Below are 21,362 nucleotides of genomic sequence, written 5' to 3'. Positions count from 1 at the left end.
CAATTTATGTATACCTTTTTTAGATCCCAATGGGTTAGCGGTCTCAAAGTCATCATAAAATAATTGAATTTGCAATGCACAACTTTCATTTGAAAAAAGAGGATGTCTCTTCATATACAACCCATCTTTTACATCAAAATATACATTATCCTTGGGAGTATGGCTAGATGTCAACATATCCCTGAGGTTTGGATTTTCCAGAATAGACTGCAATGTTTGCAGAATTGGAACATAGGCAAATTTGTCTGTTACAACGACTTGATCATATGTTCCAGTAGATTGGTTTCTTCTATTTTCAAATCTGACACCAAGTACTTTTTCAACAGGTTGAACAGTTTTCCATTTTTTCTCAAAAAATACGTTTTGTTTTGATTCTGTATTCAGTGAGGTAAAAGGATTTTCAAGTTTTTCAAACAGTTGGTCTACTTTTTCTTTAGAACCAGTATCCTGAGAAGCTAAGCATTTCAAAGCTGCATCTTTGGCTTGACTCTGCACTTCGAGTACTACCTCTTCCATATTTGACCAGTTCTGGTGTAGGCCACTAGACTGGCCTACACCAGAAACCTGAAGATGTGCAATAGCAGAGGCACACATATCATGAATACTCACGTTGGATACTGGCACGACTTGAGAGCCACTAGCTGATACTTCAAAATGTTGTGACGGAGCATTAATTGCAACATCATCACTGTAAATAATATCATCCATTTCAACTTCAGGCTCAATTTCCTTAGCATGTTTTGAGTTTAAGTGTTTTCTGAAACCAGAAAAGGTTCCAAAAACATGACAACATCTTACTTGAGCGCATTTTAAGCGCAGTGACTTTCCTGAACATAAACCATGAATCAATCTTATATGCCTGATCAGCATGATGACACTCACAAAATGTGTCCGGCAAACAAAACAAATCATCCCCATTCTGAGTTAATTTATACACAAACTACTGTAGCAGTCTAGCGCGAATCTCTGCGACACGAGGGCTCTCCCGGACTTTGCCTACGTCTATGTTAAACACAGTGGTCTGTACAAAGGTGTACATGTTTTGGAGCATCTGATTGTACATGATACCAAACACAAAGTGTGTCTTAAAGAGTTCGTCGAAAGCTCCAAGAGAACTGGTTGACCTGCATGGTATGGCCTGCTTGTCAATCACGATGAAGAACTCATGGATGGTGGCCCTATTCATCCCACTGGCAAGAAGATAGGGCTGAGTGGAGCTGGTGATGGCATCAACGTGTTCCTGGACGCTCGTTCCACTCTGATAAAAGATGGGAGTAAAGTTAAACATAGATCAGAATAAAATGCTTTAATCTGGTTCAAGACCGTAATTATTATTAAAGGTATACAATTACGTTTTAAATACATCTCATATATTTTGAGAGTTTGAAATGTTAAGTTTTAAGTGGCATAATAGATGATTTATAGGTTGTTTATCTATGTCCATCAATTTAACATCACAGATGTTGGAAAAACACAAGGGCTGCACAGCTCTGATGACTAGTCCGACAGAAGCTTTTGATTGAGACATTTTAAGTATAATTATACCAGATGTGCCATATTTTTATTTTCAAGGCCTTGAAAACTTCATTAATTGTCATTACTTAAAAAATGACAATTTAAAAAAAAATAAAACAAAAACATCTCTTGACATTCCGATAACCAACAATACACACCTTCATGAACACAACCAGATGTTTTTCAGCCTGGGTTGCTGACACCTTGCCAGGTCTTTTTCGGCCTTGGGCTGATGGAGGAATCAGGTGGAGGAGGAGGATAATTGAGGAAAGATCACTGTCCCATCCTATACACAGATACAAAAGAAAGAAAACCAAAACACATTTTAAAGCTACAGCTGAACCAAGAATAAAAAGGGGAATCATAACAGGAAAAAGTCTTAACAACCTACCAGAGCCAAGAGAGGCCTCATCCCCTTCCCTTTCATTTGAGGTAGCTTCTGCACAATAAATCAGTTCCTCAAGTTCACTTGTTGTAGGGAGAGCCTTGCTCTGCTGGATGATCTTTTGTTTGAATGTATTAGGCCACCTATGTGGACAAATACTTATTTAAACTAATTTTCAATTCAAAAACTGGATTTCCTTTTCATATGTAATGATCATTTATAAAAAAATAATAATAATATAGAGTTTGAACCAACCTTTCCAAAAACTTTGCAGCCACATCTTCTCCAAACTGCAAGATGAAGTCTTGCTCAACCTGCATTAGATAAATTACATAGCAAGAGTTAAGAAACATAAAAGTGACAGTTCAGGTTATTTGTAGTGTTGTATGCTTAAACACTCATTTACCAGGCCTTTGACGTCTCGGAACCGTGGAAATTCAGTCAGGACGTCTGAGGATTTCTCTTCATCGAGGACGATCTGACGACGATATTCAAATGTAATCTTCATATTTTGCTTGATAGTGGCCTCATCAGAAGAATACTTCATGAATGACATGGCCTCCTTGGATTGCTCTTCAGTCAGGGTCATCTCAGGACTTCTTAATGCATCTCTCTTAGCTTTCGGCCCTCCACCAGTCTGACGAGGAGAAGTTCTGGTCGCTGATGTAGCATTGCTCCTCTGGATTGTTTTGAGCCTCCATGCTAAATAACCAGTGCCACTTTCACCATCATAGAAATGTTCCTTTAAATTAAGACAAACAATACTTACTAAGTAGAAACATTTTCTGGACTGTCCCGTTTTATTTTGGCCATTTTAACATCTTTATTAATAAATTAATGAATAATCTTTATTAATTACCAAACTAAGAACATAAAGGTGCAATGCGTTTTAATAAAACGCATCCAATAGACGGAATGTCCGATGGTGACGCCACTGAGGCTATAGCTGACGATGCTCTTAGCGTCCTACGAGTACCTACGAGCACCCCTGGAGTACTCGTTAGCTACGAGCGTTTTCAAGACGTTCGTTCCCAACGATGCTTTCGGGAAACGCGGTGAAAACTCTACGATGCCCTTTCGACGCACTTCACGATCCACTTAGGCTAACGACGCTTTCGGGAAACGGGGCCCAGGTTCATTGGCGGTCTGATCTTGGTCCCGGGGCGGTCTGGCCAGGGAAGGGGCTCCGGCCTGAAGGGCGGGCCAAAGGCTTCTCATCAAGCCGGGAGGTGGATGCTGGTTGAACCCTCAGCTTTTTGAGGCCCTTCACCCGGAACCTCAGGTTCCCCATGACCTGGGCCAGGGCCTTTGTGGGGGGGCTGTCTGGTAAACACACACACAAGCAGGTAAACACACACACACAAGCAGGTAAACACACACACAAGCAGGTAAACACAATGCAGCCAGCTCACCGGGCACATTGGGGAGCTGGTTTGGGTCCTGGGCGGTCTGGCCTGGGTCCATTGTTCCTGTTTCCACCCTCAGCTTCCTGACTCCCTTCACCCGGCCCTTCAGGTTCCCTACGACCTGGGCCAGGTCCTTCCTGGAGGGCAGGTCTGCGGTCGGAGGCAGCCAGGCCACGAAAGGGCCTGAGCCTTCTCCCTGGTGTTGGGGTTCTGTCAGAAATGAACGACAAAACTGTGTTTAGAGATGACCATAGTGGCTGCTGTGTGTTTGTTGCTGCTATGGGTTCTGTTTAAGTGGCGGTGAGTGTGAGATTCGCTCAGTCAATGTTTTGTGATTATTCTGACGTATAACACACACACACACACACACACACACGGGTAAAAAACAACAATGCAGGGAGCTCACCAGGTTCATCGGGGGTCTGGCCTTGGTCCGGGGCAGTCTGGACTTGGTCCGGGGCGGTCTGGCCGTGGTCCGGGGCGGTCTGGCCTTGGTCCGGGGCGGTCTGGCCTTGGTCCGGGGCGGTCTGGCCTTGGTCCGGGTCATTCGCCTCCTCATTTGTCTCCAACCATCTGATCACCACCTAGGACACAAACACACGGCATCAGGTACTCTTTGGGTCAAACACGAACCGACACTGAAGACCCACGACAGGAAACACAAAGACGCCTCAGTCGCTCCGTGTCCGTGTTGGTGTCCTCTCCTTCCTCACCTGTCTCAGACGTTCTTTCTTTTGCGACGAGGTGGAGACCAAATGGGGCGGGGGGGGGTCCGAAGAGGGGGAGGAGGAGTCCGGATCGGGGGTGGCCTCTTCCTCCTGTCGGAGGAGATCGTCACCGTTAATGTTTCCTCGCCCCTCTCTTCTCCATAGTTCCCTCGCTCTTTGCTAACTTGGCTCACTGGCCGCTGTGCTCGCTCTCTGATCACCCAGGGGCCGATATTTCAAAACTTGTAATCCAGATCAGAATGATCCGGATAACCAAATCCCCCTGTCCTCAGCCACGGATCAACCTGATCCCGGTATTTCAAAACTTTGCTGGATTGGATCAGAGTGATCCTGATACCGGCAGATGGGATGTCCAAATCCGTCCCGCCCCCTGGATCACAGACTGGAAACAGGAAATGGAGCCAACATTTTACAGAAAAAGGAGAAGCTAGCTCAACTATTGTCTCTGAATTAAAGTATAAACTTAGCCAGTGTTGATGCGTCCTCAGACTAGATGAAAGGCAATCATTATATTGAGTTAACCAATTATGTAAATCAGCACAAAGTTGAAAGAAGAGCTCGGCGATCTCTAATTAAGCAGAGTTCGCGCTAATGCGAGCTAACGCTGCTCCATTGACTCCTGTGTTAAGGAGCTAACAAGCTAGTAAATAGGCTAGCGTCTGTATGTCGCGGTCCACAGTCCATTTGAATGCATTCACTCGCAAGGCATTGTGTGTAGATTTTAAAATGTGTTGTACATATCTTTTTAGGAAACAGTTGTTAACAAAGGGGACAGCCCTAAAACCTTAATATTAGATTTTCTTTACAGATGTCTGTGGGAAGAGACTTGCACAGACTTGCTCCAAATGGCATTACTTTTTGAGCTTTGGCTATGAAAATTAAGTGTGTGTGCTGAATGCATGTGAATAAAAACATTTGACAGAGTTTCAGTGGAGGCCTTTATCAGTGGGTAACTTAACAAAAAAAACTTACTTAAATAAGGCATTCATATTCAAACTTAAACAAATCGAAGTTTTGTTAAACAAAAGCACCAGACCTTATCAATGAGGATCAAGAGAAATACAAATTAACCATGGCATTTCGAACTGCTCTTCCTGCTGGTTCATCGGCTTGATGTGGTGGTGGTGGTGGCTGCAGCTGTGGTACTTCTGCCTCAAGTGGTGGTCTGTCCAGGATGTCTTCATTCAGAGGAACTCTTCTCAATTGGGCAATGTTATGAAGAACAATGCAGGCAGATATTATATTGCAGGCCTGCTTCGGCTCCACACGAAGATAGTTCAGGCAGGCAAATCTGCGTTTTAAAACACCATTGATACGCTCAATTGTTCCCCTTGTTGCGCTGTGTGCATTGTTATACCTCTGCTGTGGGTCACATGTGACAGTAGCAAAGGGGGTCATAAGCCACCGTAGAAGTGGGTAGCCACTGTCACCCAGGAGGATACCATCCGGCGCAGTTTGTTGCAGTCTTCTGTAGAGATGACTTTCTCTTAGAATCCGTGCATCATGTACAGAACCAGGCCATCTCACAACACAGTTGGTTATTTTAAGGTCAGCATTCCCTATGAGCTGCACGTTGATACTATGCCGTCCCTTTCTGTTGACAAATTCCCATTCTCTTTCATGGGGTGCCTGAATGTGTATGTGGGTGCAGTCAATGGCACCAATAGTGTTAGGCATCCTGGCAATTGAGAAGAATTTTCTCTTGGTTTGTGTTATTTCTTCCTCAGTATCTGGAAATCTCACATACTGGTGAATTAGACCAGCCAGGGCTGCTGCCACTGAATGCATGACGTGTCCCACTGTAGACTTTGTCACAGCCAGGCCATCTGCAATGACTTCATAGAAGGATCCGCAGGCAAAGAAACGTAGGGCAATAAGCACCTGCTCCTCCACAGTTAAGGCATGACTCCTTCTTGTAGGACGTTGAAGATGTGGGCGAAGAATTTCACATATATACAAAATATCTTCTCTTCGAAATCTAAACCGTGCATAAAGCTCATCATTTGAGTACTGCTCAATGAAATTACCTCGTTGGACATACTGACGAGGCTTGTATCGTCTCTGACGGTGCCGCAGGACATGTACTATGGATGTCATGTTGCAGAAGCAAAGGTCATTGACCTAACGAGCCCAGTTTTAAAGTCTGTGACCTGTTCTTTCTCACCTGCTTTCAATTTAGCTTTATGGTATTTAAGGCCTTCCTTAGTGATAGGGCTTTCTCAGACAACATGGAGACGAATAAAGGAAGTAATTTCACAACAGCAGAGACAACGGCCCTTTTGGATGGTGTTCGTGCCAATTACCAGGCCCTTTTTGGAGGTTTTAGTGGTCCTGGACAGAGTTCTCTGTCCTCAAAAGTAAAAAATAAAATATGGGCCGACATAACAAGGCAAATTAATGCCACTGGTAGTGGCCAACGGCGGAGTGTTGAGCAGGTTCGGCTTAGGTGGAAAAACTTAAAGCAAAAGGCTACGAAGGACCATTCTGAGGCGAAAAACCCCCAAACAGGGAACAAGTCCATAAAACGTGGGGAGTTCACTGATACGGTTTTGGACATCATAGGAGGTGAGAGTTCCCAAGCCCTGTTTGGAATACTGCCAGCTGGTACAGGGGAGTCAATCGACCCCACGGAGCCTCTGAACCTGTCTACTGAATTGGTCACCCTCACCCCTGTGGAGCTGGCATTTGAAGAGCCCAGCACAAGCCAGAGCCCTGTCTTGGAGGAGATGTGGAATCCACCGGCACCACCACCACCATGTAAGCGCAAAAGGCAAGCTGAGAAGGGGGATGGCTACAATGAACTACTGAAGGTGGAAACGGAACGGGCTCAGCAACAAATAATTCTAACAAATGAACAAATCAAACTAACACTTCTTAAACAAGAAGAAGTGAAGTTAAGAATTCAGTTGCTGGAAAAGCAGTTAAAAGACTGTAATGTATACTGCATAGTTTAACACTGTTTGTTTAGAAAATCACATTGTTTTTCCTTCATAATTCCTTGTTAATTGGAGTTTGTAATGTCACTTACACGCAGTAGTGTAAGGTTTATTCTGTGTTGCACTTCTGACGCCGATTTGGTAAAGCATTGCAGTGAACAGCGTGCATGTTTGCAGAAAAAAAAAAAGGAACGTGAAAAGGAAATAAACATTGATCAAACAGCAGTGAAGCTTAGTTGTATTAAACAAAGAACTTTGGGAGCAGTTACACTTCAACTGTTCAAATCTTAACATGTAATCTCCCTCAAATCCACCTGAGGTGAGATCAGGGTGATCCTGATTTTTAGGATCAAACTGATCCAGATTTCCCACTTAAGTTTTGAAATACTCAACAGCAGCTTTTAATCCGGATCAAAGGCAGGATTGGATTGCCAAATCTGAATCTGAATCTTCAGGATCAGATTTGCTTTGAAATACCCGTTTTTAGGATCTGATCAGGATTTAATCCAATCCAGGTGGATTAATCCTGTCGGATCATTTTGAAATACCGGCCCCAGGTGCTTCTCCGTTTGCGTCGGTGTGGTGGAGCAATACTGATACCTAGTGGCTGGTAGGAAATACTTTTCAAAGATTGTGGTGGACTAGTCTTTAATGTGTGTCATGTTAAAAGTATTTAACGGCCACACATCTACAATAGCGCTTCAAAACTTACTTTCAAATTATATAACCTATCGCTGTTTAGCATTTTATATTCTACTTATTTATGAACATCCGTGGTAGTGTGTTTCTTTTTTTTTGTTTAATCTACATATCATATTTTTGGTATTTAATATTTTATAATTAACCTGTTTCTATTTTTATTTTGCTATGCTTTAAATATTATGTGTCCTGGTTTATGTTCACACCGTCCATCAGAGGTAACTCGTGATTATTTTTGTTAGTGCGTTGATGGACAGCAAAACGCGCGCAGGCGCAGAAGCAAACCTGGCAAAGCAATTGTGCGCATGCGTATTGCCAACACTGCGTTGTTTACACAAAGGACATGTCCAGAAGCGCATTTCACTTTTAGTCTGTTAATTAACGCACGCCTGCAGGATCTTTAAAACTTTGAACGGCCTCACAAGTAAATAAAAATTGTGCAAGAAGTATCCATACACGTTTTTTAGTAAGTGCCCCCTTCTCAGTCTACTTTCGCCAGTGCATTAAGCGACCAACATTACTGCTATTTATGTCTCGTCAAATGTAACTAGACGCTATATGATGGATGTATGGAGGATCGTTAATAACCCATCCAATAGAAAATGACTTTACTTCTGCTAAGGTTCTGCAACTACTCTTCCTAATTATGTGCCCGTCATATGATAATATTCTTTGGACAGAAAATAGACTCCTAAACGAACTATCTTGGTCAATAATAGAGTGCGACGACCTCTTAATGTGTAAAGTCAAAGTGTCAAAGTGTGTTTATTGTTGCATGTACCAAATTGCTTCAGCACAGCAAAATTCTTACGACTTGGCAAGCATCCTTCATCTACGCAGTAGACGTCATACATATAACAAAAAATAACATAAAACTCTATAACACTATGACAATAAACCATATAAAATGTAACATTAACATACAACAATTAGAGTACAGTAGAAGGGCTAGCAGCAGTGTACAACATTGTTGCTCGAGCAGCGTGCATTGATAAACTTTAATGAGTTAAAAAATCTACACAACCAGATGGCAAAGGCACCTTAAGGGGACCTTAATGATGAAATGATTTAAAGGTCCCATATTATACCACAAGGTGTGATTAGCCATTACAAGAAGTTTCGAAGTTCCACCTCTCGTGGCATCACAAGTGGGCGTGTCCACCTAGATGTGTCCTGGATAGATCAGTCTACCAGCCTACCCAGTGGACTGTAGCAAACGTTGCTCATCTATCCATCATACATCTAGGTGGACAGGACAAGTACATTTGTGACGTCAACAGATGTAGTAGGTCCGATTTGAGAGTTGTTAAGGAGAATGAGGAAGAAAATTCTACCAAATGACACTTCTATACAGCTCTTAAACCTTAACAGCGGCAACTTTTACCCAAATGCCCGACAGGAGTTGCCCCACGACTAATGGACGCACCGCAGGCGAGCGTCCAGCCAGCAGGCGGCGCCAGTGAGCCGGAGCTCGCAGGGAGGGAGGGAGCCATGCCGTGGTCGCTGCAGGAGGGAGCCATGCTGTGGTCCCTGGAGGAGGCGCTGGAGAGGCAGACGCTGCAGATCGGGGTTTCGGCCTGCGGGGCCACGGCGGTTCTGGACGTGGTGCGGGTGCTGGGGGCCGAGGAGGGCGTAGCCAAAGAGGAAGACGCCAACAGCTGCGTCCGGACGCGCCTGCGACGGAACGAGGCGCCGCTGCCGGATTACTTGCTGTCGCGGAGCGAGGCGGGTACGATTTTAAATCTGTTCGGATCTGAACTATCAATTCTCCTGGATTGGATTGGATCGGATCTGGCCACGTGGTGATGATCAGAAACCTTTACAGACACTGTAGAACTGCTGATCGAGTTTATGTTCGGCATTCACGCACGTACGCACGCAAACACTGCCTTTAGCCACCTGATTGGTTGGAAGAAATACGTAGCGAAAGAAAGCAAAAACACCCACATCCACCCAGATTTTAAGCTGATTTGGGAAATTAATCAAAACTGTGACTTGTGAGAGGGCTCGTGAATTCTAAGTCTAAGGAATTCTTTGAAACAACTTCCTTGTTAATCAGGCAAAACCCAACATAGGACAGACATTCCCGACATGGCTAGGGCATTGATGACTCTGTTGGTTAGCTAGCTAGCGGTTGTCCGTCCTACTTCCTGACTCCTTGAAATCAACCAGATCCGGAAATTCGGATCAGGATGTCCGAAAATTAGGACAGGATGTCCGATCACAGATAAAAATCGGATAAATCCATAAATCGAGAAATTATCACTTGACGACAGTCGACTAATCTACCAATGTTGTTCTATTCTCTTGCATTTAACTCCATATAAGTTGTATTATTGTCTAGTGTGTCAATTTTTGTGCTGTTAATTGGATTTAGTTTATTTGTATGTAGATAATTGAATTGTACAGCATTGTGGTCAACTGTTCACTTCCTGCTCTCGCAGGCGCCACCCACGCCCAGCTCATCAGGGGTGCGTCGGAGCTCAGTGGCGGCCGGGTGGTGGGCCGCTTCTTCCACCATCACCCCCGCCGGAGCGTCAGGCTGGGCCCCTGGCTGGCCGGCTGGATCCGTAAGGGAGCCGTTCCCGTGGCAACCATGAACATGCAGGTGGCTGTGCCCGCAGGCGAGGAGGTGCCGGACGCCTGGCACCACCAGCTGATATTCGGCGTGGCGCCGGGTGGAGCAGTCTTCATGGCCAACCCCCTCGACGTGGGTGGGTGGAGCGCTTATGTCCTTTGAGCTCTGCCTCCTCTCTGTCTCCTCTCTCTCTCCACTCTCTCTCCTCTCTCTCTGTCTCTCCTCTCACTGTATTCTGTCTCTCCCCTCTGTCTCCCCTCTCTCTGTCTTATGTCTCTCCCCTCTGTCTCTCCTCTATCTGCCTCATCTCTCTCGGTCTCTCCTCTCACTGTCTTCTGTCTCTCCTCTGTCTCTCCTCTCTCTGTCTTCTGTCTCTCCTCTCTGTCCCTACTGTCTCTGTCTCCTCTCTGTCTCTTTGTCTCTCTTCTCTCTGTCTCCCCTCTCTATCTCTCTTCTCTCTGTCTCGACTCTCTTCTCTCTGTCCCTCCTCTCTCTATCTCTCCTCTCTTTCTCTCTTTGTCCCTCCTCTCTCTTTCTCTCCTCTCTGACTCTCCTCTTTCTGTATTTCCTCTCTCTCTGTCTCCTCTCTCTGTCTCACCTTTTGGTCTCTCCTCTCCATCCCTCCTCTGTCTCTCTCCTCTGTCTCTTTTTCACTCCTCCCTCTGTTCCTCCTCTCTCTCTCTTGCTCGCTCGCTCGCTCAGTATCTCCTCCCTCCTCTGGCTCCATCCTCTCTCTGTCTCTCCTGTGTCTGTCTCGCCTCTCTGTCATTTGAGAGGTCACAGGTGTTCTTATTGTGTGTTTGTGTGTGTTTCCGGATAGTGAGTGAAAGCGAGCTGCACAAACGCCTGTGCACTGAGTCAGTGTTGCTGATTCGCCGGGAGGACGTGCTGCAGAGATTGAGCCTGCCCTGCCATCAGTTCAACCTATCAGAGGGATTTGAAGACCCTCGCTGGAAGACCATGGATGTGGAAGGTGGGCTGAAACGCAGATTTGCAATTTTCAAAGATAGACCAACCAATCCTAACCGTTTATCTAATATGAGGCGGGATAAATACGATGACAGAGGAGTGCCGTAGAGGCATTTTCAACAACAACAAAGATTGCTGCCATTGATGCAGAATGGTCTGTTGATTCTGCTATCGATACAGTATTAAACATACCGGACGCTATATTTTCTCGAAAAGAATAAAAAACGACCCTACTTTTGTTGAGATGAAAGATGTTTTTCGTCGCTCAGTGCTGCATCACACGCTCCGTTGCTATGATTGGTCAAGCGCCTATCCAATCATGTCCAGAGGCATTTTGGCCGGAACCCGTTGAGAATACGCACATGAGAATACAACCCGTTGTATTCTCATGTGCTATCATTCAATTGATTTGAGAGTTTGATACCTGTGCTTTTTGAATGAGATCAGTGATGTGTGTATGCTACTAAAGCAGTTAACCCTGGGCCACCGTACCTTGACAAACTCGAAACAGGGAATTTTAGTTCTGAATGGATTAGGTGCCCTTAGAGTGGTCTGCTAAGCTCAGGAGGTAGTGGTGGTTGACTTGTAACCAGAAGGTTGCTAGTTCGATCCCAAGCTCCTCCTAGCAGTCTAGGTGTCAATGAGCAAGACACCCCACCTTTACTGAGCTGTTGAGCTGGCTGTTGCCTGGGCATCTATGTTTCAACCGGTGGTAGCCGCTTTGGATAAAAGCTTCTGCTAAATGTCCCAATTCACCTAATATCAGCCGGTCATGTTTTCCATAAATAATTTTTTAAACATGTATTACAACCTCTGTTGAAACATGTGATTGACTTTTTCCATCCTGTAAGGTCAAGTGATGCAGATGGTCCTGGAAGAAGAACAAGGAAGTCGGTCCAAGGCAACGCACATCGCAATCCCAGCGGCGTACAGTTCAGGCGTGACCATCTTTGCCTTACAGAGCTCGTCCCTGGGAAGTGAACTCTTTGCTGCTCCGGAATTACAGCTGTTTTGACAAAGGAAGGCTAAAATTGGCGCTAAAAGGGACTTAAAGGACTCGCAGAAGTCGCAATTTATGTGATAAACCCCAAAAGAAACACTGTTACCTGTTCCCCCTATTGCAGTCTGTGCTTTTACGCTTAACCATGTTTTTAAACTTTTAAAGATGGCCGCCCCGGAGACCACCTCGAGGGGGCCATTTTTTGAGGATTTCGCATGAGACCGTCTTAATTGAATAAGATGGAACTGTTATATAAAATGCTTTAATTTTTCAACCACAATGCTGATATAACTGCCATCTGCCATTTGCTTTAATGTATTCTCATTGGTGTCCTGAAAACAAAGAGTGAAACAATGTGATAGCTGGCCTGAAAGTGAAATATAAAGTGTTTGATGAGGCCTACATCAGGAAATGATGACCAATAGATTTGAAACAAGCGAACCGTGGGGAAGAAAAGATTTAATCATGGTACAAAGGTTATGATATTAATTAGCCTTTTCTGTATTTGATTGTAACACAAACAAATAAAGAACATGTCGTTTTTAGGAATAAGAGAAAATATGTAGGGTTATAGGGTGTATCTGGTAATCCACACTATAGGACTGTTTAATCTATTTTTTTAATAGAGTTTGCTATTCTCCTATTAAGTTTCAAAATATAAAATGTCTCAATGTTGAACATCGAAACAAACTCACATTTCTGAAGCAAAATACTATTGAATCTAGCACCAACCAAATAAAACAACAAGTCCCATGATGCCACTCGCGGCGCGTAGTCAGGAAGAGAAAAAAAGTGTGCAACACATTCTTGTAAGTGTTCGCAGCGCCAATTCAACTTGTCCACCACACTGAGTGGACTTGTTTGACCTTTGTCAAGCTTGAAAACAGCCCAAATGGGAGTTTAATCTTTCAGTTTAACAGTTAGAAAGTGTGGCATCGCACGCGGCTGTCGGTAAAGTTGCCCGCGTGGTCTGCGTTATTGATACTTTGCAGCGCGAGGAGGAGCAGCAGACGTCACGCAGAGCGAGGAGGAGCAGCAGACGTCCAGTAGTATGGCGAGTGGATAGTGCCAAACCTTAGGATTCCCTGGAAGAGGCGAAGGAGCAGCCTACCCTACGTCGCCGTGGGAACGTGTGAAATTTTGAATGGGATTGATTGGGACTGCAGACGAGAGACCAGCAGCGACGTCACGGCGACGGCATGGAAGATCCGCCCACCGGCGGCGGTGTCACGGCGACGTACAGAAGGAAATTCAGACAAAATGTACGTCTACTCTCGACGTGTGGATAAGTTCGTCGCCACTCAGACGCCTGCTACCCTACGTCGCCGTGGGAACGCCTGAACTTGGTATGTGCCCACAAAGCGCTTCAGTGTGATTTTATGACGTAGTTTACGATTAACTAGTGTTTTATACAACCAGCACATTTATATCACTTGGAACAGCAATGTATAATGTAGGACAGATAAACTGTTGTTTAAATGTAGGCCATTTTGATGGTGCCTGTTTTGATACGGTTATTCACTCTCAAAGTAGACCTATTATTGTTTTAGTTGAGATAATGAATTGCTCATTTGTTTGGGTAAAGCGCTTCCGTGTGATTTTATGACTTAGTTTAGGATTTACTAGTGTTTTATACAACCAGCACATTTATATCACTTGGAACAGCAATGTATAATGTTGTAGGACGGATAAAGTGTTGTTTAAATGTAGGCTATTTTGATGGTGCCTGTTTTGATACGGTTATTCACTCTCAAAGTAGACCTATTATTGTTTTAGTTGAGATAATGAATTGCTAATTTGTTTGGGTAATTTACTGTAATTAAAATGGGTAGGTCTACAGACTTGGCATTAAACACCACTGAAAGTGTTATCTTTTACTACAGTATATCTGTTAAGAGTCACATTTATACTTAATATTTATATTAATGTAATTAGATAAATGAATTTGATTTGAAGGTTTATTTTGGTTATTGGTTATTGGGTTTATTTAATCAGAGTCATACAGAAGAAATTGTGTAGATTATTCATTGATTGAGATAACAATGCTAAGAATATCTGATGTGGTGTAAAATAAAGGAGATGACAATGGCAGCCAACATAACCAGCGTTAAATCTCCTCTCTTGCCTGTTTTCATATTTCCTTGTACACACAGGAGACTATAGATCTACCAACACAACAATTTATTATCCGTACAATACCAAGAATAAACAGATTTTCACGAGTATATGATTACAATCATGAATACAATTTGAATTAAGCTCACATTCACAAACAAATATATTCTAAATGAATACTCTGAGCAAGCATGACAATACTGCAAGGCAAGCCATTACATCATGTCTTGTACTACACTAATGCTACTCAATACCTTTGCAAATACTTTGCAGGAGGGAGAAGCCCAGCACAGTGACCTGACTGCAATCGTGTGTTTGAGGCACTTTTCATCCAACTCTACGAGCAGTACTGTGGATCAAGGCGCGTATGTGGAGTCAGGCACCATTGTTTGAGCCATACCCCCACATCCGGCAAGTCATTATTATTAATATCATGGTGATGGAGAAAAGCACCACCCGGCTCCAAGTGATAAATACTGCGACAATCACAAGATGTTGAGTTTATAAACACTTTACCCAGCCAGTAATAACCTAGTATCTGTGCCATTTCCTGTGTAGCCATGTTGTCATCTGATATTATGCTTTGTTATACAAAAAAGGTAATACTTTTAGGCACTGCACAGGGAGAACTGTCGCGAGCCCATAGAGGCTCCATCTTCTGTTCTGAGGCCTGCTCCTGAGCTTCCTCTCCAGTCAACCAAACCAGCTCTTCAACCACTTGCCCACACCTCCACTTCTCCTGCCTGCCTCCCAGATTCTGGTTCCTGTGGTTCCGGTTCTAAACCTGCAGAAGCGTCTCTGATGTCCCTTACACCACCCAGCGCTACCACAAAAATGAAAGACAGGAGGCAAGGAGAAGACTGGCAAAATAGAGAGGAATTACTCTAGGGGCCAGAGTGTATAAGTGCATAATTAATTCTGAATGTTGAGCATATTCATGTGAGAAGTGTATTTTAGACAAGTACACCCCTACAGAAACTTACATAATTGTATTGTCTAGTCATTATTTTTGCCATTAATTGTTTAAGTCATTTTTTCTTGTTGTTTGATTTCATTGTGCAGTATACATTGTGCTCCACTTATTTTTACACAGGCATAGTATTGATTTGTGTAGTACCACAGGGTGGATTTGACCTTTCTGTCCTCTGAAACCTTAACACTTTGTAGTTCAGTACTGACATGAATGTTTATCAAAAAAGTGTCGTTATTAATGTGTCGTCTTTGTCCGTGTATATTTGCAGAAATGTAAGTAAAGAGAAACTCTTCAAAGCACTCTGACTTTCATTATTCAAGTGTGATACATTCACAGTGTTTCGGTGGCATATATGAACGACACGAGGGCTGAGAATATTAATGTAATTATTTTCTAGTTTCTATTATTTAAAAATGAAGAACTTGAACAGTTATTTGATGTCATTTATTTTTCACAAATACCAAACAATAATAAGACAATGCATTTATAAAACTGGAAATATAAAAAAGGCTTCTTTTTTTTTTGCAAATGCATAAATGAGCCAACCCCAAATTGGATGCATCAACCCAAACTGTCACATAAATAGTTTGCTCACTTATGGCACAAAATAGCAGAACTAGTCCGGTAAGTGAAGCTGTGCAACAAGTGACAAAGCTTGCCAGTAAAGGTCCATGCCGAAGACGTCACTGGTCATGTATGGATCAATCGTACCCCTTAAATGCTCCTCAATTGTCTGCTGCAGGTCTGAATGGACTGGTAAAACCTGAACCACAGCCACTGGGTCAGGTTCTGCAACAGGTCCTTCCCAGTCAATGCCCCAGTTTGTAGCATCAGCCTGTGGAAATATGGACCACATGTTGTAAGAATCGTAATATTGGATATGTTTGTTTTTTATGATCAGGTGTTTTACAATGAAATCAGTGTTACCAGATGAAGATCCTGTTGTGGCTCCAAAAGCAAGCCAGCCACCCATAGTTGTTGTGGGGACCTGTTTCCCTCTGTTGAAAGGGGATGCCTGTCCCACATCCTGATGAACTCCCTCAGATGCCAGTTCAGTCTTGGTAGGAAGATGTAGTGGAGACAGATGATGTGGCTATCTTCATCGGGATTCAACAATCCAACCTCTTCCAGGTACCTGAAGGTGTGGTAGTAGTTTGACACCACCATGACCCACACATCACGCCACAGCCTTTCAATCCTCTGATTGTGGACACTCTTCCCTGTGATGTGGCTACGTCTGTCTGATTTATATCAGTTGGACGGATGGGCAAGAAAGAGAAAAATACTTTTTGGGGTTTGTTTTGTCACGGTAAAGTTTCATCATTTGTTTGTCCCTGCATTATTGATTAAACAGCTTTATATAAATGTTTCAACGAAATCACAAGTATACAACCAGTATGAAATAAATTCCTACCAGGGCCCCGTTCTGGATGTTCAAGCATGAACCTGGCCACCTCAACATTTTCTCCTCCCTTGTCACTTCGTACGCGTTGTGGCAAACCATGTTCAGCGACAGCAGTCAGAAAACACTGGAGTACAGTGGAAGCCCTGTTGTTGGTATTGGCACTGAGAAACATAATCCGCCGGCTGTATCCATCAATACCTCCATGTATTACAATTTTCCACCTGTGAAGAGTTACGAAAACACTTATCTGATGTGGGAATATGGGTAATACAATGTTGGCACTACATTCTTGCAAAACCACAATAATAAATTAATAATAAATAAATTAATAAATAATATTTGTAAAATGCCTCATTAAAGGTCATACCGTATCAGTTTATGATTCCCATCAATGTGCCACAGGGAGAGAGGACCCGGAACGCTGTATGGAACCCTTGGAACCGTGTTTAACTGAAGCCCACGGAGAAAATTACCAACCGGATCAACAGCTTTCAGACCCTGACGAACCCTGTGCTGTGTGACTCTTGAGGAGGACAGATACTTGTTTACATAGCAGTTTACAAAGTGTACTTTATTATATAATTTGCAAATCAATAACAGTCAAGAGATGACCAATGCCTCTTCTATTGGTTGCAGGGGGAACTAACTCTCAATGTAGTGTAAATGAATCAAATGTATTACAACACACCTGCTGCTGCTGTAAGTAGGCTATAGCATTAATGCTATTCATTATGCTACATCCATGGCAGCAATGCATTTCACGAAACACTATTGCTTGATAAAAAAAAATTTTGGCCGATGACGATTATTCTGAGATAAACTAAAATCGGCCGGCATATTAATGGATCGGGCTCTACAAGGTAGTAGCCTATTGTGTTTACCTTCCAATCAATTGTCCTGTAATAGTCTCTTTTTCAATGAGGTTGCATCAATTATTTGATTTGTGAGCACATTTACATAAGCATGTCGGATGAATGTTGAATGAGTTCAACAATACGTGTCCTCACCTTATTCCCAGAGAATTCAGATGTCCAGTCACAGTCCTTATACCTGCATTTGGGCAATTTGAGATGAACTGGAATATAACTCTGCAGAGTTCTTCATCTGTAATGTTTGAATATGTCTGTCTCACAGACAGACCATATTCAGTCATCCTCCTTCGAATGGTCCGCTTGCTTACTCCAAGCTGTTTCGCAATGTCTCCAACTTTGAAGTGGCTCTCCAGGAGATAAAGCAGCTGCTCCCTTGACATGGCTTGCATACGTGCTCCATCGAGCTCATGAATGGCCATGGATAAAAGCTGACAGACCCGTTGCTCATCGGGCAAATCCCCTTCGGCTGCTTCAATTGTCAGCACATGGCTAATGTTTTCGAGAAATAGGAGAAGGTGATCGGTCCCAACTTCAGTCCTCAGGATTTCATCTATAGCATCTGCGATGTGGGCCAGGCTGAAAAAATAAATCATGACATTAGCCAGCATTACTTTATTATTTTTATTCTTTCTACTGATTTGCAAGAGTTGAAAATGTCTGTGCATCCCATTCCATAGAAATGTAAAGGACGCCATGTTTCAATCCGGTGTCCTTTTAATAGGTCCATGTACCAATGCAACCGTGCGCCAATGAGCAGCTTTTCAATGGATATCTTTGGGACATTTCCCCGGTGTCCTTATAATAGGCTACGCCTATGATATGAACCCACCCTTACAATAATAGGCTAAATAGCCTATAATAGATAGATGCTAACTAGCTGCAGTAGCCTACCAAAGCCAGCAGTTGTAGCACCTCCAGTTCTAGGACACACTGAATTGAATAGGCCAACCAAGTGCAAACAAGACAGTAGATCATCCATCCATCCAGTTTTAAGATACGTCTTCCACCTACTAGGGTGACATCAGCAGCTGATGTCATATTTGCCAACCCTCCCGATTTTCCCGGGACACTCCCGATATTGCCGGGAGACTACCGTTTTCGTCCCGCGGCTAACAAACTCGGTCTGAAACTCACCCGGCCATTTTGTCGATGCCTTCCAATGCTTCCAAGTCTGTTCCAAGTAGGCTAGTCACACCGCCACGCAACGTAGGCAACAGCAAATTTAGTTGTTTATTTTAAAGGGCCTTTATTACTGCATAATAAAGGCCCGTCAAACACACTGTTTTAGAAGCATTCGCTTCATGTGCTCCGTGGAAGTAAGGGTATTCCCATTTGTGCAGTCGTTATTACGGGGTCATCCCTATGTTCCCCGCCGGGTCCTATGTTCCCCGGGTTCTATGTTAGGACCCTTTTTTAAAAAAAAATAGGTCCTATGTTCGCCGTTTTTCCCAAGAAGGGTCCTATTTTTCCCTGTAGCCATACATACCGGGGAGCATAGGACCCTTTTCGGAAAAGCAGGGAACATAGGACCCTTTTCTGGGAAAAATGGGTCCTATTTTCCCCGCAATCTATCAATCTTTAAAAATATTTAAATTTTGACGCGATATTCGCGTGATGACAGCCAATCGGCGTTCAACAGCGTGGCCACTGAGTGACATGTGTAACGTAACAGCCAATCAGCGTTCAACCGGCCAACTCAGTGCAGTAATAATAATAATAATAATAATAATAATAATAATACATTTAATTTAGAGGCGCCTTTCAAGACACCCAAGGTCACCTTACAGAGCATATAGTCATCATAAATCGTTTAAAAAACAAGACATTCTGGAAATAAATAAACATAAAAAATAAAAAATAAATAAAACAAAAACAAGACAAAACAAATCAGTTAGATATCCGGGGTGAACTGCAGCATGGAAGAGAAAGTGATTGTTGCCGTTTACGACTCCCGTAGCTCTTTATATGATACAGTGGAGGACTCAGCCTGTTTGAAGGGCAGGGGCGAAAAAATAAAAAGGGCACATTCTGGACAACAAGGGGCCCCACCAGCGGACACAGTGGCTTTTCTAACTTGATGGTATTTGGTTCCCCCAATGGAGCCTTAAAGACAGCGCTGCCTGGAAGGTCCTATCCCCTAACCTTAGCAAGCGCTGCCTTGAAGGTCCCATTCGGGGCACTTGTTACATCTCCATGTAGCACTTAAAAGAATAGTTGGGCTCATAATTTAAACGGGAGGTCTGGGGGATCTCAGAAAAAAAATAGCTTCAAAGACACTGTTTTCCCTTATTCTAGCGACTTTATAAACACCAAAATGAGTTGTTCACATCATTGTGCACTTTCCATTTTGGCCAAAGAAAGGAGGATGCCTTACTGATTTCATCTTTACTAACATTTAAATTTGACCGGAGAAAATTCAATGTGCCGCTACCATACAGTCTTTGACCGCTGAAAGCCAGCTACGGAAACATTTAAGGAAGTTTTCCTTCAGGTTGAGGTGATAGCTGACCATTATCGTCTCTCTTGCATGAAAAAACCTACACTTGAATGATCTTGAACGCTCAAAAAATGTATATACATTTTGAACGGATTATGCAAACTGAAAATATTGCGTTTTTCTAACTTGGCATCTAATTGCGCTTTTCCACTATGGGTACTGACTCTTATCCGCTTTTTGCTCCGTTATCCAGTGGAGATTTAAGTACCACTCGATGTAGCTGTTTGTCATGGCGACGCCACATGAAAGCAACGCCTCGCATTCCCCGTTCGTCAGCTACCAAAGAGAGGAACGTCTGCACCTCAATGGATAACCACAAAATGTTTTTTTCGGTTTGCCATATTCTTGCTCCAGAGGGCACATCATCATCAGGGGCAACCTAGGGCACTCCTTAATTTTTGGTCACGTGTAAAGGGCAGCCAATAAGGCACTTTCTCTAATTTTCACCACCATAGAGGGCACTTTAGCACACTTTTTCAAACATGGGGGCACCATACTGGCAGAAGGGCACTAGAAGGGCATCGGACGGCAGAAGAGCACTATCAGGGCACAAGAAGGGCACTATTTTTATTTTTTATTTATTTATTTATTTATTTATTTATTTATTTATTTATTTATTTATTTATTTATTTATTTTAACTTAAATGTATTATTTGTTCTATCTATCTTGTAAAACAAATCTTGGCATTCAGTCTGTGGAAACAAAGGAAGAATTTCACTGCACAACTGAGAACGTCTCATTTATGCATATGACAATAAACACTTTGAATTGAATTGAATTGAATAAGGACCAGACGAGTAGAAGGGCACTATCAGGGCACTAGAAAGGCACTAGAAGGGCATTGGTAGGGCACTGGAAGGGCAATAGAAAGACCAGACGGCTGAAGGGTACTATTAGGGTACTAGAAAGGCACTAGAAGGGGACTAGAAGGACCAGACAGGCAGAAGGGCATTATCAGGGTTCTAGAAGGGAACTATCAGGGTTCTAGAAGGGCACTATCAGGGTTCTAGAAGGGCACTATCAGGTTACTAGAAGGGCACTATCAGGGTACTAGAAAGGCACCAGATGGGCAGAGGGGCACTTGAAGGACCAGAGGGGCAGAAGGGGACTAACAGGGCACTAGAAGGACACCAGATGGGCAGAAGGGCACTATCAGGGTACTAAAGGGGGCACTAAAAGGGCACCAGACGGGCAGAAGGGGACTATAAGGGCACTCATTAAGGCGGATGTGGTGGAAAAACAGTTTTTGAGATAGGAAGGTCCTACCGCCCTGAAATTTGAAT

At 43.4% G+C, this 21,362-nt stretch overlaps 5 protein-coding genes across 7 annotated transcripts in view; 2 read left to right on the top strand and 3 right to left on the bottom strand.

The window, feature by feature from the left end:
* Positions 1–576: 576 nt before the first annotated feature.
* LOC115544339 (uncharacterized) lies at positions 577–2,636 on the bottom strand. The gene is made up of 5 exons (XM_030357234.1): positions 2,307–2,636; positions 2,156–2,214; positions 1,907–2,043; positions 1,674–1,801; positions 577–1,258 (listed from the first exon to the last, which is right to left on the bottom strand). The coding sequence occupies exons 1-5, from the start codon at positions 2,487–2,489 to the stop codon at positions 941–943; spliced, it is 825 nt and encodes a 274-aa protein (XP_030213094.1). The 5' UTR covers positions 2,490–2,636; the 3' UTR covers positions 577–940.
* A 399-nt stretch (positions 2,637–3,035) lies between these two features.
* On the bottom strand, positions 3,036–6,215 carry LOC115544231 (putative nuclease HARBI1). The gene is made up of 5 exons (XM_030357097.1): positions 5,121–6,215; positions 4,020–4,124; positions 3,839–3,890; positions 3,313–3,516; positions 3,036–3,223 (listed from the first exon to the last, which is right to left on the bottom strand). Exons 1-5 carry the CDS (start codon positions 6,129–6,131, stop codon positions 3,036–3,038), a joined length of 1,560 nt encoding a protein of 519 aa, XP_030212957.1. The 5' UTR covers positions 6,132–6,215.
* A 1,766-nt stretch (positions 6,216–7,981) lies between these two features.
* LOC115543691 (uncharacterized) lies at positions 7,982–12,763 on the top strand. Its single transcript, XM_030356157.1, has 5 exons — positions 7,982–8,135; positions 9,069–9,398; positions 10,114–10,383; positions 11,068–11,220; positions 12,068–12,763. Exons 2-5 carry the CDS (start codon positions 9,086–9,088, stop codon positions 12,229–12,231), a joined length of 900 nt encoding a protein of 299 aa, XP_030212017.1. The 5' UTR covers positions 7,982–8,135; positions 9,069–9,085; the 3' UTR covers positions 12,232–12,763.
* A 238-nt stretch (positions 12,764–13,001) lies between these two features.
* Positions 13,002–21,362, top strand: part of gart (phosphoribosylglycinamide formyltransferase) — an 82,702-nt gene continuing 74,341 nt past the window's right edge. The window contains exon 1 of one of the 3 annotated variants that reach the window (XM_030356149.1): positions 13,002–13,260. The gene's annotated coding sequence lies outside the window, so the exon portion shown is untranslated. The remainder of the gene's footprint in view (positions 13,261–21,362) is intronic. The other 2 variants (XM_030356150.1, XM_030356148.1) reach the window with 2 other exon arrangements.
* Positions 15,221–19,101, bottom strand: LOC115543689 (uncharacterized). Its single transcript, XM_030356155.1, has 6 exons — positions 18,716–19,101; positions 17,717–18,157; positions 17,077–17,232; positions 16,719–16,930; positions 16,232–16,545; positions 15,221–16,139 (listed from the first exon to the last, which is right to left on the bottom strand). The coding sequence occupies exons 1-6, from the start codon at positions 18,721–18,723 to the stop codon at positions 15,921–15,923; spliced, it is 1,350 nt and encodes a 449-aa protein (XP_030212015.1). The 5' UTR covers positions 18,724–19,101; the 3' UTR covers positions 15,221–15,920.

This window comes from Gadus morhua, chromosome 5 (genome assembly GCF_902167405.1).
Source record: "Gadus morhua chromosome 5, gadMor3.0, whole genome shotgun sequence".
NCBI lineage: Eukaryota > Metazoa > Chordata > Actinopteri > Gadiformes > Gadidae > Gadus > Gadus morhua.
The sequence above is the reverse complement of the archived record's forward strand: the minus strand, read 5'-3'. Positions and strand labels throughout refer to the sequence as shown.

Excerpts from the sequence above, each read along its gene's own strand:
- LOC115544231 (XM_030357097.1), bottom strand. The coding sequence starts at position 6,131 with ATGACATCCATAGTACATGTCCTGCGGCACCGTCAGAGACGATACAAG. Across the intron at positions 4,125-5,120 it reads ATGAACCAGCAGGAAGAGCA|GAGGAAGAGGCCACCCCCGA; the intron begins GTTCGAAATGCC and ends CTCCTCCGACAG. Across the intron at positions 3,517-3,838 it reads GGCGAATGACCCGGACCAAG|AACCCCAACACCAGGGAGAA; the intron begins GCCAGACCGCCC and ends CATTTCTGACAG.
- LOC115544339 (XM_030357234.1), bottom strand. The coding sequence starts at position 2,489 with ATGACCCTGACTGAAGAGCAATCCAAGGAGGCCATGTCATTCATGAAG. Across the intron at positions 2,215-2,306 it reads TCCGAGACGTCAAAGGCCTG|GTTGAGCAAGACTTCATCTT; the intron begins GTAAATGAGTGT and ends TATCTAATGCAG. Across the intron at positions 1,802-1,906 it reads TGAGGCCTCTCTTGGCTCTG|GATGGGACAGTGATCTTTCC; the intron begins GTAGGTTGTTAA and ends ATCTGTGTATAG.
- LOC115543689 (XM_030356155.1), bottom strand. Across the intron at positions 17,233-17,716 it reads CTGAATTCTCTGGGAATAAG|AGTCACACAGCACAGGGTTC; the intron begins GTGAGGACACGT and ends GTCCTCCTCAAG. Across the intron at positions 16,546-16,718 it reads ACATCCAGAACGGGGCCCTG|ACAGACGTAGCCACATCACA; the intron begins GTAGGAATTTAT and ends GATATAAATCAG.
- LOC115543691 (XM_030356157.1), top strand. The coding sequence starts at position 9,086 with ATGGACGCACCGCAGGCGAGCGTCCAGCCAGCAGGCGGCGCCAGTGAG. Across the intron at positions 9,399-10,113 it reads GCTGTCGCGGAGCGAGGCGG|GCGCCACCCACGCCCAGCTC; the intron begins GTACGATTTTAA and ends CTGCTCTCGCAG. Across the intron at positions 10,384-11,067 it reads GGCCAACCCCCTCGACGTGG|TGAGTGAAAGCGAGCTGCAC; the intron begins GTGGGTGGAGCG and ends GTTTCCGGATAG.